Source organism: Ambystoma mexicanum, chromosome 8, assembly GCF_040938575.1.
Source record: "Ambystoma mexicanum isolate Mex_15411 chromosome 8, UKY_AmexF1_1, whole genome shotgun sequence".
NCBI lineage: Eukaryota > Metazoa > Chordata > Amphibia > Caudata > Ambystomatidae > Ambystoma > Ambystoma mexicanum.
Genome location: NC_090929.1, coordinates 1,383,948,873 through 1,383,963,397, shown reverse-complemented (window position 1 = coordinate 1,383,963,397; position 14,525 = coordinate 1,383,948,873). Strand labels below are relative to the sequence as shown.

At 46.6% G+C, this 14,525-nt stretch overlaps 1 protein-coding gene and 1 non-coding gene across 3 annotated transcripts in view; both read left to right on the top strand.

The window, feature by feature from the left end:
• Positions 1-421: 421 nt before the first annotated feature.
• On the top strand, positions 422-575 carry LOC138474852 (5.8S ribosomal RNA). Its single transcript, XR_011269083.1, has one exon. It is a non-coding gene; the product is annotated as a 5.8S ribosomal RNA (ribosomal RNA).
• A 12,687-nt stretch (positions 576-13,262) lies between these two features.
• Positions 13,263-14,525, top strand: part of TEX36 (testis expressed 36) — a 238,275-nt gene continuing 237,012 nt past the window's right edge. The window contains exon 1 of one of the 2 annotated variants that reach the window (XM_069612206.1): positions 13,263-13,558. In XM_069612206.1, the coding sequence (XP_069468307.1) occupies positions 13,508-13,558 (51 nt within the window). In that variant the 5' untranslated portion in view covers positions 13,263-13,507. The remainder of the gene's footprint in view (positions 13,559-14,525) is intronic. The other variant, XM_069612205.1, reaches the window with a different exon arrangement.

Genomic DNA, 14,525 nt, shown 5'->3' with positions numbered 1-14,525 from the left:
TGCGGTTTGAAGACTCTAGTGGTCCCACCCGACTGCCCTGCCCGTGCTGACTCTGGCCCACCTCTCCGTCTGGCTCCCCGAAAGGGGAGCGGCAGAGGGGGTCAGGGCCGGGGGTAGGCGAGCGGGAATCGTGCCGAGACGGCCGGCGGCGGAGCAGCCTGCCTCCGTCACCAGGGGAAGCCCTGCTGCTGTGCTGCCGACACGGGGCGGTGGGAAGGCTTCCCGGGCTGAGCGCCTGGATTTTTTTTTTGTTTTCTCTTAAAACCCCTGATGGTCTCGGCTGACTCCAAGTGGGGCAGCTAGACGGGGCGCCGGGCTGTCTCATCCGCGGCAGGCGGGACAGGCAGCGCTGCCTCCCCCCGGCCTCTCTTGCACCGGCAGGTTCGGGCCAACGTCTGGAACAAAACAAAATGTTGCCTGTGACTCTTGGCGGTGGATCACTCGGCTCGCGCGTCGATGATGAACGCAGCTAGCTGTGAGAATTAGTGTGAATTGCAGGACACATTGATCATCGACACTTCGAAAGCACCTTGCAGCCCCGGGTTCCTTCCGGGGCTACGCCTGTCTCAGGGTCGCTTGAACGTCAATCGCCCTGGGGGTCCCTCCCCGGGGCGCGGCTGGGGCTGTCGCAGGGACCCCGTTCCCTTCGTCCCCCTAAGGTCAGACCCCGATCAGCACCGGCGTGGGATCCTTCTGGACCTGGCCGTGAGGGCCCCGACGGTAGGGAGTCGGAGGCGGCGGCGGGCCTTGAAAAGGCCTGGCGCACCTTTTCCCCTGCCCCGGGACACCGGGCCGTGACGCGTGTGGCTGTCGGGGAGGTGGAGCGTGATCGGGTGTGTTCAAGATCGGGCAGAGCCAACCCCCCTCTTGCCATTGATTGCGTTAATGTGGTATATGCCACCCTAACAGGTTTTCTGGCCCACAACAGGTCAAGGATGAGCACGCATAGGTGCCGGAAAAAGCTGCCCGATAACAGTAGGGGGACATTGAGAAAAAGGTATAGGAATTTAGGGAGCACTATCATTTTGACGTTAGAGATGCGCCCGAGTAACGTGAGCGGGAGCTTTTAAATTAAACACAAATAGAACACATGGGTAACTTGATATTCCCAATTCAGACCAAAGCAGGAGCCTAGATATCTTTTGAAACGGCATTTAAACACTTTATTTGCTGATTTACAAATGTTATGCTCATTATGAATAGTACCAAGATACTTGCATGTGTCTAAAAAGGCTGCGAGTAAGTGACTATCACAAAGGCTATTTTGGGATGTGTGCAAGTCTGACAGTAGTGCAGCCATATGGCTGTTTGCAGAGATCTCAGGTTGTGCTATATCAGTTGTAATATTAACCTAAAAGTCAGGATTGGTTTATTACTACATCATATTGCATTCTGGTACATGTTGTCCTGCATTCATAATGTGCACAAGGTTGGAGAATAGCATGCAATACAAACTCCATGACTTCTAGAACATGTTTTGAGAATTTTTTTTTAGCATACTTTTAAGAAACACGCGTGCAGGAAGTAGCAGTAGAGCTTGGGTAATTAAAGTGGATAGTGGTGTTCTGCATCACTACCTTTAGCAGGCTTTAGAATGTTCACATTTTTACTGTTGTAAGTCAGACGACATATGCTCTGATTCTGGCTGGGATGACTTTCTTTCATCTTTATGCAGTCGATAAAATGAATACCATTTTTGCTTTATTAATATTAACATGTATTATTAATGTAACGTTACCGGATGAGTCTGTCCCTGGAAGCACCCTACTCCTATCTTGGACTTTTTTTTCCATTCGTTTTACGTCTATTTTATTCAATTGAAACTCTCAAGACTACAAATGGAAAAATTAAAGCCAGCCAGTGATCATGGTGTACCAGATGAAGTTATATGGTAGCCTTAAATGTTGTGAAGATAATGGTATTCTCTGTTACTTATTGCATACACACCATCGACTTTGAAACACTTTCCTAATAAGTTTGAATGTTTGGGTAATTTACAATGCAAGCATCTGCTCTCAAAGCCCAAACACACCAAAGACATAAGTCTCATATATTTTTTTTTTTTATTGTGATATAACCAAATTTTGGTTTTTCACAAGTCAAGGAAAAGAAATTACAACCAACGTAATATAAAAGCCATACAAAATAAATGTTACATTTCTAAAATTCTAAAACATCACTGTACTCAATCTTTTAAAACGTTCAATAAGAAAGGAAGACACATGAAAAAAAGAGAAAAGGGAACTTTACAACATTTCTGGGAAATGAAACCTGTCTGCTGTAATACCCTGAGAACATTTAGTGCCAATGCAGTTTCGAGTCCAGCAATCATTATGTCCCAGAACATTGATGAAGACAGGTGATCGATGGAAACAATAAAACTTCCAAAATGTTTTTCTTTGGCATCCCATGTCCCCCGGCAGAACCTTAACAGGTGCCTAATAGTCTGCATTTTTGGGTCATCACATTCTGGGCATAAGATTTTAATTCCATCCTCAATGCCCCAACGGCTAAGAACCGAACCCGTTTGAACCAGATTAAGTTGCACTCTGAGGAAGTTCTGTCTAGCTTTGACATCTGGAAATGTTATCAGGTACTTTGTAAGGTAACCCAGTATCTTGTCATGAGGAGAGAAGGATGCTGCTACGGACGAGGCCCGCATTTGATCAATTGTACCAATCCAATCTGATATTAACAGAGCTTTCTTGGTCTTCAATGGTTTTGAGACTAGTGTGTTTTCATCGCTACCGCAGTTGTGAGGATTTCCTATACCATCCTTTTAAGATCTCGCAACACCGAAGACTGATCCAGATTAAGGTGGTCCAGGATGTTAGGGAGAATTCTCCTTCAAGGGCTAATTTCCCTCACCTAGTGAGTCCCCCAGCAGCTTTGCTGGATTTCTGGAGTTTATTTTTTCCACCTGGTAAGAGTGTACATCCTTTTTCCACTCTTACATGTGTTTTGGCCTATGTGTTTTTACTCATTGTGTGATCTTGGGCACTGGAGCACACCACTCCAGGTGCCCCTGTTCTTGTATGGGTTACACCGCACCTTCAGTGTAGTAACCCAGGGTTGTCTTTAAGACTTTCCCCCCATACTCCATTTCGCTGGGACTGACTACTGTCCCCCAGAGAAAGGTAAAGTTGCCATTTACTTTACATTGTCACTTTTACCACAGACCCAGTACACCGCATCTTACATGGAGTACTGGAAAGGGCTCATCTGTACCCCTTTTCTCTCTGTACCTCCCTGAGCATTGATTCGCTCTTTTAACATTTAGACTTGGCTAGTGGCAGTGGTATCTACCCTAACTTTTCTACCGTGATTATATTAGATAAATGTGGTACTGTTCTTGGCTATTATATTAGCCTCAAACATAAACCCGCTTGACCAAATCGTCTTTCTTTTGGCACCGGTTGGGTTTATTCGCCATTTCTTTTTGTTAAAGTCCTTCTTGGTTTTACTTTGCGCGGCAAACTAGGTTCGCCTTCTTTGTTCACCGTCTTTTGGCGGGCTTCTGCAGAGAAGCCCTCCTCTTGGCGCCTGGGTGTCTAGGTAGACTGAATGTGAGGAAAGGGTGTTGTCACCCCCTGCACAGGGTATCCTAGGAAACCCAAGTCGCACTTTGCCATGATTGGCTGAGGTAGTTGTCCAGGCTGGACAACCCCCCTGCTGCGTGATTGACAGCCAGGCCGTGTGAATGGGGATTTTGCACAAAAAAGGCAGGTCTCTTGGGCTAGAAGTCAGAGTCGCCACTGGAACTACAAGGAACCGAAGAGAAGCAGAGAGAACGACTGCTGCTGTAACTACCCCGTCCCGGTGAAGCCCTGCTGCAGTCCTGAGTCATCTACCCTTCAACGACTAAGAGAAGATCCAGTCCGGAGTCTTCTTCCCGTGAGCTTGGTGGGGATAACCAGCTCATCTTCTTCAGCCAGAGGTGGCCGTCGTGGTCGAAATCACTGCACACTGCTGTAGTGGTCCGGATAGCCAACTGACGAGCCTCTCCTGTTTTTAAGGAGCGCACCTTTTATTCATTGTCACTGCTGCCGGCTTCATCCCTGTGTGGTGCAGACCCCCTTCAGATGTCCTACTTCACAACGAAGCTCCAGGAATCGTGGGTCTGCGGGAAACCAACAGGAACAACTGTCAGGGCACCAACTGCACCATTAGAATAAGGTACTGTGTTCTGCTTGAGGAAACTGAGTGAATCCCTTTTCTTCATCTTCAAGGCTTGCCCTTGTCTTCCCTCCTTCTTATAACTTTTGCTTCCGAACATTGACAGTATCAAAGTACTCTTGGCTACGTTGAATCGTGAACTAACGGTGTGATCTCCGGCAACAGGCCTCCGGTGTCACTTGAACTTGGCTCCGGCCCTTTGACTTTTGAACTCCTGTTTCTGAGTGTTTCTCGATTCTATCTGCCTAACCAAAATATTGCCTGTGATTTTTGCCTCCAACTCCCTCTGGGTATCTCAGGTGCTAAGTGTGTTTTCGCCCCAGGAGCATTTCATGTCATGGATATGCGTTTATTTAGTAGACCGAACTGTCAAAAAGTGATCGCAACCGTATTCGCGTTATCGTGTTTTTTTCATAACACTGGTTCATTCAAACACAGGGTACTTACCTTGAGACATATTGTACAAAGTGAATTGGTTAGTTGTAGTATATTTTACGTGTGGCTTTACTTAAAGTTTAATAGAAGTGTTGTGTTTATAACTGATGGTTTAAAAATAAATGTACTTATATTTTTTACCTGAAACCTTGATTCAGTGTTTGCTTGAGTCACAGTAATTGTGGTCCCTTTGTGTAATCTCTGCTACTGCTCATATTCTCTTGAGATAAGCCTGGCTGCTCCGCCACTGCTACCACTCTGACATAGTAGTACAGGCTTGTACCAAAGGTAAACTTGTATTGCCACCTGTAGACTTAATTGTGTGTAGTGGTCCCTAAGGGCATTGCACAGGATTCTGCCTAACACTTGTGTACAGCGGTGAGGATTTGGAAGTAGAGTGATTACACTTCGAGTGCTGCTATTGCTTGGGTTCAACTAACCACAAGGCTAACACCACTAATTCTATTTCACTGAGAAATCATGTCAAATATGGAAAACTACACTGAAGAAAGTCTTTCACTCTATACTGCTGAGGTTCTTAGAACCATGTGTAGGGATAAGACTATCTCTGGTAAAGGAAAGAAATCTGAACTGGTTGCAAAGTTAATGGGAAAAAGTCTGGAGAGTGGGTAAGAAGGGCCTACCATTCTAGCAAATGTGGATTTTGATGTTTCTGATTCTGAGAGTGTTAATTTAGAAGAAGTAGATGAGTCCTTGTTAGGAAACCCTACCACTCCTTTGCCTGCTCAGAATGCACAACCTCTGTCCACAGGGACCCCCACAGGTCCTACACTTACTCCTGAATTTATTGCACTTGAGAAAATGAGACTTGAATTAGAAGTGAAACGTATTGATGCACAAACTGCCATGAAACATCAAGAGTTAAGGCTCAGAGAAATGGAGCTGAATCGTGAACTAGAAATGAAGAAACTGTCTCTAGAAAATGCTTCTCTCCAAGAGCCTTCTAGGTCTTCCAGCCCAAAGAGACCCCGTGTGCCAAAGGAAATGATTGGTATGTATGAGACTAAACTTGATGTTTTGGATTGGTTAGCAATGTTTGAGTACAATCATGGGATTCAAGGTATCTCAGGGAATCAGTTGATTCCTTGGCTTTTCTCTAGGCTTCCCCTGTTGCAAGTGATGCTGTAATGGAGTTGGGGGAGGAGATAAGCATGATTAGGAGTGTGTGAAACTAGCATTAATAGCTAGGTTTGGGAAGACCCCTTCCCAGTATCTTAAGAGGTTTAGAACCCTCAAAAAGCATGATGGTACCCCTTGGGCTACCTGGGTGTGTGAATGTTTGAAAAACTTAGATGGTTGGGTTAAGGGTTACAAAGTGAACACTTATGAAGGTTTGAGGAATCTTGTAATGGTGGAGTCTATTTTTGATGTCTGCTCTCCTGAGCTTAGACAGCACTTGGCTGATTCAAAGGAGATAGATCCTAAGAAGTTAGCTAAGGCTGCTGACTTGTGGGTTGCCAACAGGGCTACTCACAAGGATTCTGGGGCCACTCAGAAGAAGGATGAGGGGAAGCAGCCCAAGAAAGACAACAAGGAGAATTCCAATAATTCCAATCAAAAAGAGGGCCCCAAACATAACCAGGGTAAGCCACAAGGTAAACCGAATCAGGCTAGTGTACCACCTGGTTCCACACCAGATGGAGGTCAGAGCAAGCCCCCATTCCAGAGAGCATTTGGGAAATGCTTTGTTTGTGGGTTGCCTGGCCATGTGAAAGGAGATCCCAAGTGTAAGGGTAAACCTTCAGGGATCAACACTGTCTCCTTAGCCTTCTCCCAGGTGGATGAAGTACCTATGACCAGTGGAAACTTTCAGCTACTAGCTGATGAGTCCATGAGAGTCTCAGCTAGTGTTTCTTTAGTGTCCTTGGGTCTTTGGGAACAGCAGAACGTAGATGTCTATAACTCAATCCAGGATAATACTAAAGAGTATTACAAAGATAGTGTTCTTGTGAATGGTCAGGAGACCCTGCCATCAGTGACACTGGAGCCAGCATAACTGTGGTTGATGAATGTTTTCTCAAGGTGGAGGGTGTTGCTAAGGCACCCAAACACCTAACCAAGTTAGCTGGAGGCCCTGTGCAAATGGTTCCCCAGTTACCAGCTCTCATCCAGTGTAATGACATGACTGTCAGGATACCTGTAAGTGTGCAAAATAACGTACCTGGGAGGGTCCTGCTGGGTAATGACCTTAAAACTCTTGGAGTTGAGTCTAGTACCCACAGGCTCCCCAGTAGAAGGAATCAGGAGCTTACAAGGTCTGCAAGGGAGAGAACCTTAAGAGGCTCTCCTGGGGACATGATAGAGGAAGCTATCACCCCAAGTCCACAGGACTTACTTACTGCCATTGCAGGGCAAGAAAAGACAAAAGGGAAACCTAAGTCTGCCAGCAAGAAACCAGCAAGCACTCCTGTGCCCAAAAGGACATCCCCAAGACTGTCCAAAGTCACACCTGTGACTCCCACACCAGCTGAGGCTGAGTGTGAGGTTCAACCCTGTATGGTCAAACTAGATACTGAGTAATCAGATCTAGAGGAGGATCTTACGTTGGTAGGAGATCTTGACCCTGTTGACCATCCTGAGCTGCAGTCTTTACTGGCAGAAGGTGGACCCAACAGGGAAGAATTCAGCAAGGGACAAAGAGAGTGTCCTACCTTGGAAGGTCTTCGCCAACAGGCCACTTCTCAGCTAAATGGGACTGAGCCTGGGAAGTATAGGTTGCACTGGGAAGATGGCTTCTTCTACAGTGAACCAACTGAGTCAACCCCTGGAGACTACAAAAGACTTGTAGTACCTCTAGTGAACCAACTCCAGTTTCTGCAGTTAGCCCATGAGGTACCTTTGGCTGGTCACTTTAGTTTTAAGAAGACCAAAGAAAGGCTATCTCTGCACTTCTACTCGCCCAAGATGGGTACAGAAGTAGACAAATTCTGCAGAAGCTGCCACACTTGCCAAACCTCTGGCAAGAGTGGGTCCAGGAATGTGGCACCCTTAGTGCCTCTCCCAGTGGTGGGAATTCCTTTTGAGAGGGCGGGGATTGACATTTTTTGTTCCTCTTGATCCTCCCACATCTTCAGGCAACAGGTTCATCCTGGTTGTAGTGGACCATGCCACTAGATTTCCTGAAGCCATACCTATGAGGACTGTTACGGCTCCGGCTGTGGCTAAGGCCCTACTTAGTATTTTACCAGAGTAGGTTTTCCTAAGGAGGTGATATCTGACAGGGGATAAAATTTGATGTACCACTACATGCAAACCATGTGGAAAACCTGTGGAGTTACCTACAAGTCCTCAACTGCCTACCACCCCAAACCAATGGACTGGTAGAGAGGTTTAACAGAACTATGAAGAGCATGATAGGTGCTTTAGATGAACCCCTTAGAAGAAAGTGGGACCTTCTACTGCCATGCCTTCTCTTTGCTTATAGAGAAGTCCCTCAGGAGGGAGTAGGATTCAGTCCCTTCGAACTTCTCTATGGCCATCCAGTCAGAGGTCCATTGGCCCTGATTAAAGAAGGGTTGGAGAGTGCTCCTTCCCCCAAGCCAGTCAGAGTGACTGACTATGTGATAGGTCTCCGGAGGAGAATGTCACACATGATGGCAGAGGCAAGTGATAACTTGAAGGCTGGTCAAGCTCTGGTCAAGCATTGGCATGACCAGAAGGCTAACATGGTTGAATTTACTCAAGACCAGCTTGTTCTTGTTATGGTCCCCACAAGGCAGAGGGCCTTGCAGGTCAAATGGATAGAACCCTTCAAGGTTGTGGGAAAACTTGGAGAGGTGAACTATCTGATGGACTTAGGCAATCCTAAGGAGGCTCCCAGAGTCTTTCACACCAACCGTTTAAAGGCTTATGTCTCCAGACCTGATATAGGAGCTCTGCTTCTAGCTTCAGCTCAGGAGGAGGAGGAGAGTGAACCTCTGCCTGACCTCCTCAGAGGCTTACCTTTAGATGAGCAAGTGGAAGGAGTCAATCTCTCTTCCAGTCTCACATCTGACCAGCAGGATGAGTGCAAGTTACTGTTGAATCGGTTTGCCTCCCTGTTCTCACTTTCACCAGGCTTGACCCCTTGGGGCCAGCATGACATACACACTGGTGACTGTTTACCTGTCAAAAGCAGGGGGTACATAATGTCAGACCATATAAGATCCCACATAAGGAATGAGGTCAACAAGATGCTTGAACTTGGGGTTATAGAGCCCTCTACTAGCCCATGGTCTAGCCCAGTTGTGCTTGTACCAAAGGCAGGATCCAAGGAGTTGAGATTCTGCGTGGACTATAGAGCTCTAAATGCAGTCACCACGACTGATGCCCATCCTTTGCCTAGGACAGATGAGCAGGTGGACAAACTTGGTGCAGCCAAGTACTTCAGCACATTTGACCTAACGTCAGGCTATTGGCAAATAACCCTGACAGACCATGCAAAGGAGAAAACTGCATTCTCCACTCCAGCTATCCTCTACCAATTCAAGGTGATGCCTTTTGGATTAAAGAATGCACCTGCTACATTTCAGAGGATGGTCAATCACGTTCTGAATGGGATGGAGGACTTCTGCATGGCATACTTGGATGACATTGCAGTGTTCAGCCCTACATGGAAAGAACATATTGAACACCTAGGTTATGTATTGCAGGCTCTGGAACAGTCCCATCTGACCATAAAGGCAAGCAAATGTCAAATTGGACAGAGTTCAGTGGTCAACCTTGGACATGAGGTAGGAGGAGGTGAAATAAGGCCATTGCCTAGCAAAGTACAAGCTGTACAAAACGGGGCCACCCCTACTACTAAAACCCCATTAAGAGCCTTCCTAGGTCTTACTGGGTACTATAGGAACTTCATAGAGAACTATGGGACCATAGCTTCTCTCTTGAATGTCATCTCCTCTCCCAGATTTCCTAAAAAGGTCAGGTGGAATGAGGAGTGCAATCAAGCCGTTGAAGGTCTAAAGAAAGCCCTTTGTCAAGCTCAAGTCCTAAGAGCTCCTGCCTACCACCAACCCTTCATTGTACAAACGGATGCTTCTAATGTAGGTATACGTGCAGTCCTTAGTCAACTGGATGAGAAAGGTACGGAACACCCCATTTGTTTCATCAGCAGGAAGTTAAAGGATCCTGAAACAAGGTGGGCAACAATAGAAAGAGAATGCTTTGCTATTGTGTGGTCACTGAAGAGGTTTAGACCATACTTGTATGGATCTACCTTCATCATTCAGGCTGACCACCAACCCTTGAGATGGCTGATGCAAATGAAAGGGGAAAACCCAAAATTACTCAGATGGTCAATCTGCCTGCAAGGATTTGATTTTTCCATTGAACACAGAGCAGGAAGTCACCACCAAAATGCTGATGGTCTCTCTAGGATGTTTGTAACCGACTAGAGGTCTGAGGTCCACCCAAGACTGGAATAAATCCTCCTGTCCCTTAGTCTGGGGTGGGGGCGAGTGTTACGGAGAATTCTCCTTCAAGGGCTAATTTCCCTCACCTAGTGAGTCCCCCAGCAGCTTTGCTGGATTTCTGGAGTTTATTTTTTCCACCTGGTAAGCGTGTACATCCTTTTTCCACCCTTACATGTGTTTTGGCCTATGTGTTTTTACTCATTGTGTGATCTTGGGCACTTGAGCACACCACTCCAGGTGCCCCTGTTCTTGTATGGGTTACACCGCACCTTCAGTGTAGTAACCCAGGGTTGTCTTTAAGACTTCCCTCCGACTCCATTTCGCTGGGGCTGACTACTGTTCCCCAGAAAAAGGTAAAGTTGCCATTTACTTTACATAGTCACTTTTACCACAGACCCAGTAGACCCCATCTTACATGGAGTACTGGAAAGGGCTAATCTGTACCCCTTTTCTGTCTGTACCTCCCTGAGCATTGTTTCGCTCTTTTAACATTTATACTTGGCTAGTGGCAGTGGTATCTACCCTAACTTTTCTACAACGATTATATTAGATAAACCTGGTACTGTTCTTGGCTATTATATTTGCCTCGAACATAAACCCGCTTGACCAAATCGTCTTTCTTTTGGCGCTGGTTGGGTTTATTCACCATTTCTTTTTGTTAAAGTCCTTCTTGTGTTTTACTTTGCACGGCAAACTAGGTTTGCCTTCCTTGTTCACCGTCTTTTGGCGGGCTTCTGCAGAGAAGCCCTCCTCTTGGTGCATGGGTGTCTAGGTAGACTGAATGTGAGGAAAGGGTGTAGTCACCCCCTGCACAGGGTATCCTAGGAAACCCAAGTTGCACTTTGCCATGATTGGCTGAGGTGGTTGTCCAGGCTGCACAACCCCCCTGCTGCGTGATTGACAGCCAGGCTGTGTGAATGGGGGTTTTGCGCATAAAAGGCAGGTCTCTTGGGCTAGAAGTCCGAGTCGCCACTGGAACTACAAGGAACCGAAGAGAAGCGGAGAGAACGACGGTTGCTGCAACTACCCCATCCCGGTGAAGCCCTGCTGCAGTCCTGAGCCATCTACCCTTCAACGACTAAGAGAAGATCCAGTCCGGAGTCTTCTTCCCGTGAGCTTAGTGGGGATAACCAGCTCGTCTTATTCAGCCAGAGGTCGTCGTCATGGTCGAAATCGCTGCACACTAACCTGACGAGCCTCTCCTGTTTTTAAGGAGCGCACCTTTTATTCGTTGTCGCTGCTGCCGGCTTCATCCCTGTGTGGTGCAGACCCCCTTCAGACGTCCTCCTTCACAACGAAGCTCCAGGAATCGTGGGTCTGCGGGAAACCAACAGGAACAACTGCCAGGGCACCAGCTGCACCATTGGAAAAAGGTACTGTGTTCTGCTTGAGGAAACTGGGTGAATCCCTTTTCTTCATCTTCCAGGCTTGCCCTTGTCTTCCCTCCTTCTTATAATGTTTGCTTTAAACATTGACAATATCAAAGTACTCTTGGCTACATTGAATCGTGAACTGTCTAACGGTGTGATCTTCGGCAACAAGCCTCCGGTGTCACTTGAACTTGGCTCCGGCCCCATTGACTTTTGAACTCCTGTTTCTGAGTGTTTCTCGATTCTATCTGCCTAACCAAAATATTACCTGTGATTTTTGCCTCCAACTCCCTCTGGGTATCTCAGGTGCTAAGTGTGTTTTTGCCCCGGTAGCATTTCATGTCACGGATACGCGTTTATTTAGTAGACCGAACTGTCAAAAAGTGATCGCAACCGTATTCGCGGTATTGTGTTTTGTTCATAACACCGGTTCATTCAAACACAGGGTACTTACCTTGAGACATACTGTACAAAGTGAATTGGTTAGTTGTAGTATATTTTACGTGAAGTGTTGCGTTTATAACTGATGGTTTAAAAATAAATGTACTTATATTTTTTACCTGAAACCTTGAGTCTGTGTTTGCTTGAGTCACAGTAATTGTGGTCCCTTTGTGTAATCTCTGCTACTGCTCCTATACTCTTGAGATAAGCCTGGCTGCTCTGCCACTGCTACCACTCTGACATAGTAGTACAGGCTTGTGCCAAAGGTAAACTTGCATTGCCACCTGTGGTCTTAATTGTGTGTAGTGGTCCCTAAGGGCATTGCATAGGATCCTGCCTAACACAGGAGATCCTCGTACAATGTGTTTCTCAGGGAGTCGATTATTTGTTTAAAATGTGAGAGCATTTTCCAGTCTGTTTGAGATTTGAGTGATCTTAAACCTAGCACGTATCTCGAACATACTAATGGGAGGCTTTTTGGCAGACACAGAACTTGCTTCCAGATCTTCCCCTCAATTATCTGCCAATCAAGGGTCCAGGCCGATGGTTTTGCCTCTATACCATAAGTAAATACTGGAATAATCTTAGCCATGTAGAACCTTACCGCTGGCAGGAGGGAGAATTTACAGTATTGGCCGACAATCCTTTGTAATTGTGATGTCAGCCAGATACCCTCAGATGATATTCCAAGGGAATAAACTAAATCACAAAGTAAAAACCAATTTCCTTTAAAACTGTTAACTTTATTTCCATAATTCCTGCTTGTTAGACTGACAAAAAGTGTTCGCATTTTTGTAGAATTAATAAAATACATGTCTTTGTAAACAAATGACTACAGGCAAGTGCCTTTATCATTCAGTTTACCTTAAAAGACTTCCCCGAGCTGGTGTGGCAGGGGCTAATGGCGCCCTGGGGGGCATGGCGCCCAGGGCGGTCGCCCGGCCTGCCCTGCCCTAAGGCCGGTTCTGCCTATGGCAACCCACCTACTAACATTCCTAAGGTAGTGAGGTTACGCCTCCTATGCTGGGGATATGGCAGCTCACACCTCCTCTGCTCAAATGTCCGTAGATCAGACCCCTGCTGAGCCTCTGCCAGCCCATACATCCCGGGACAATGCCTATTGATCATATCTCCCCTGCTAAGGAGCCTACACATCCATTCCCGTGCCGAAATTCTACTGATCACACTTCCCCTGCCATGGCTATGGGCCTATGGCTGCTCACCCATCGCTAAAATTCCTACGGATGACCCTGACCCCCCCCCCCCACTCCACCCCCGCGAAACCGAACTCCTCCTCCCACCCCATACCCCACTGGCCATTTGCTGAGGCTCGAACATCCACATACGCTCGCTGAGGCCCTGCCAGGCATCACGCCCCCTGCTGCGGCTCAGTCTTTTCCCTACACGCCTTCACACTCCCATGCTGAGGCCCTGCCACTCATTCGACGCAGCGGCCAATGATAAAACAGGAACTTGCGTCTTACGGTCGTTTCCGTGGCAACGACAAAACACGAGCAGAAGTTCCAGGAGCTGCACAGATTGCCCTGTAGCGGGAAGGAGCAGGCAGCCAGCCGCGTCCGCCCAGCAGAGGCTGAATGAGCGGGACACAGAGAAACTCCGGGGCACAACTGAGCGGTTCTACCTCAGAAGCAGCGGACCGTCACGCACACCATGCCCAAGAGCAGGCTCTGTAATCCCCCCAATCACCGCGATGGCATTTGGGTAAGACTCGGACTGCTTATCTCTGACTCCCATTTACATGATTCATGTGTACACTAACATATACTTACACCAGCCGTATGTAACATAACACACCTGTACGCGACACCCATACGAACACGGGTACACCAGTAATCAAATGTACCTTTACCCGCCTGTACGCTAGTTTATAGTAACACTAACCCACATTTTCATTATCCCTCGCGCACACTACCATAAACCTATCAGCTAATATGCACACCGACCTTTATTTACATTAATGCATAAACAAGCCAGCTATTGTGTGCCCTAATTCTTAAGTACACTGACACATAAAACCACCAACCAATAAGTACACCAAGTTCTATGTACGCTGATTAAAAAAAAAAAACATCCACCAATATACAAACTAGCATATGTACAGACCAGCCCATATCTACATTTCAGACTCTAAGGTAATTCAAATCTGAACTCGGCAGCAACGTGCATTTCTGCATTAAGCTGCCAGCCCGAGTGCATTGCGAGGTCGGCTTCTGTTACACGGTTCTCACTTTCCTCCACTTCATGAATATACAGGGAGGCAAACAGAGGGTGTGCAGCGCCGACTCCACTCAAGGAGAAGTTTTATTAAAATAAGGGCTCAGAACAGACACCCTCCACTGGCGTTTCCACGAATTATATTTATTTAAGGGACACCTATATTGCAGGATAGTAAAGTCTCACATCATAAATAAATGGACAATGCCCTGTGCGTTTGTGTGTACACAAACAATACACATCTATTTTATATATAAACACATAGATATGGCAGTATAAAAATGAGTTTTCTTACATGACTCATGGAAAGAAAGAAACTGCTTGAGATGTAATTCTTATAAGGACGTGTCTGAAACCCGAAAAAGAAGTCGAATAAGAGTGGCAGTAGTCCGACTTGGTGACACCAATGAACGCGTAGGACCTTATTTACAACATCTGCATTCAATTATTTATG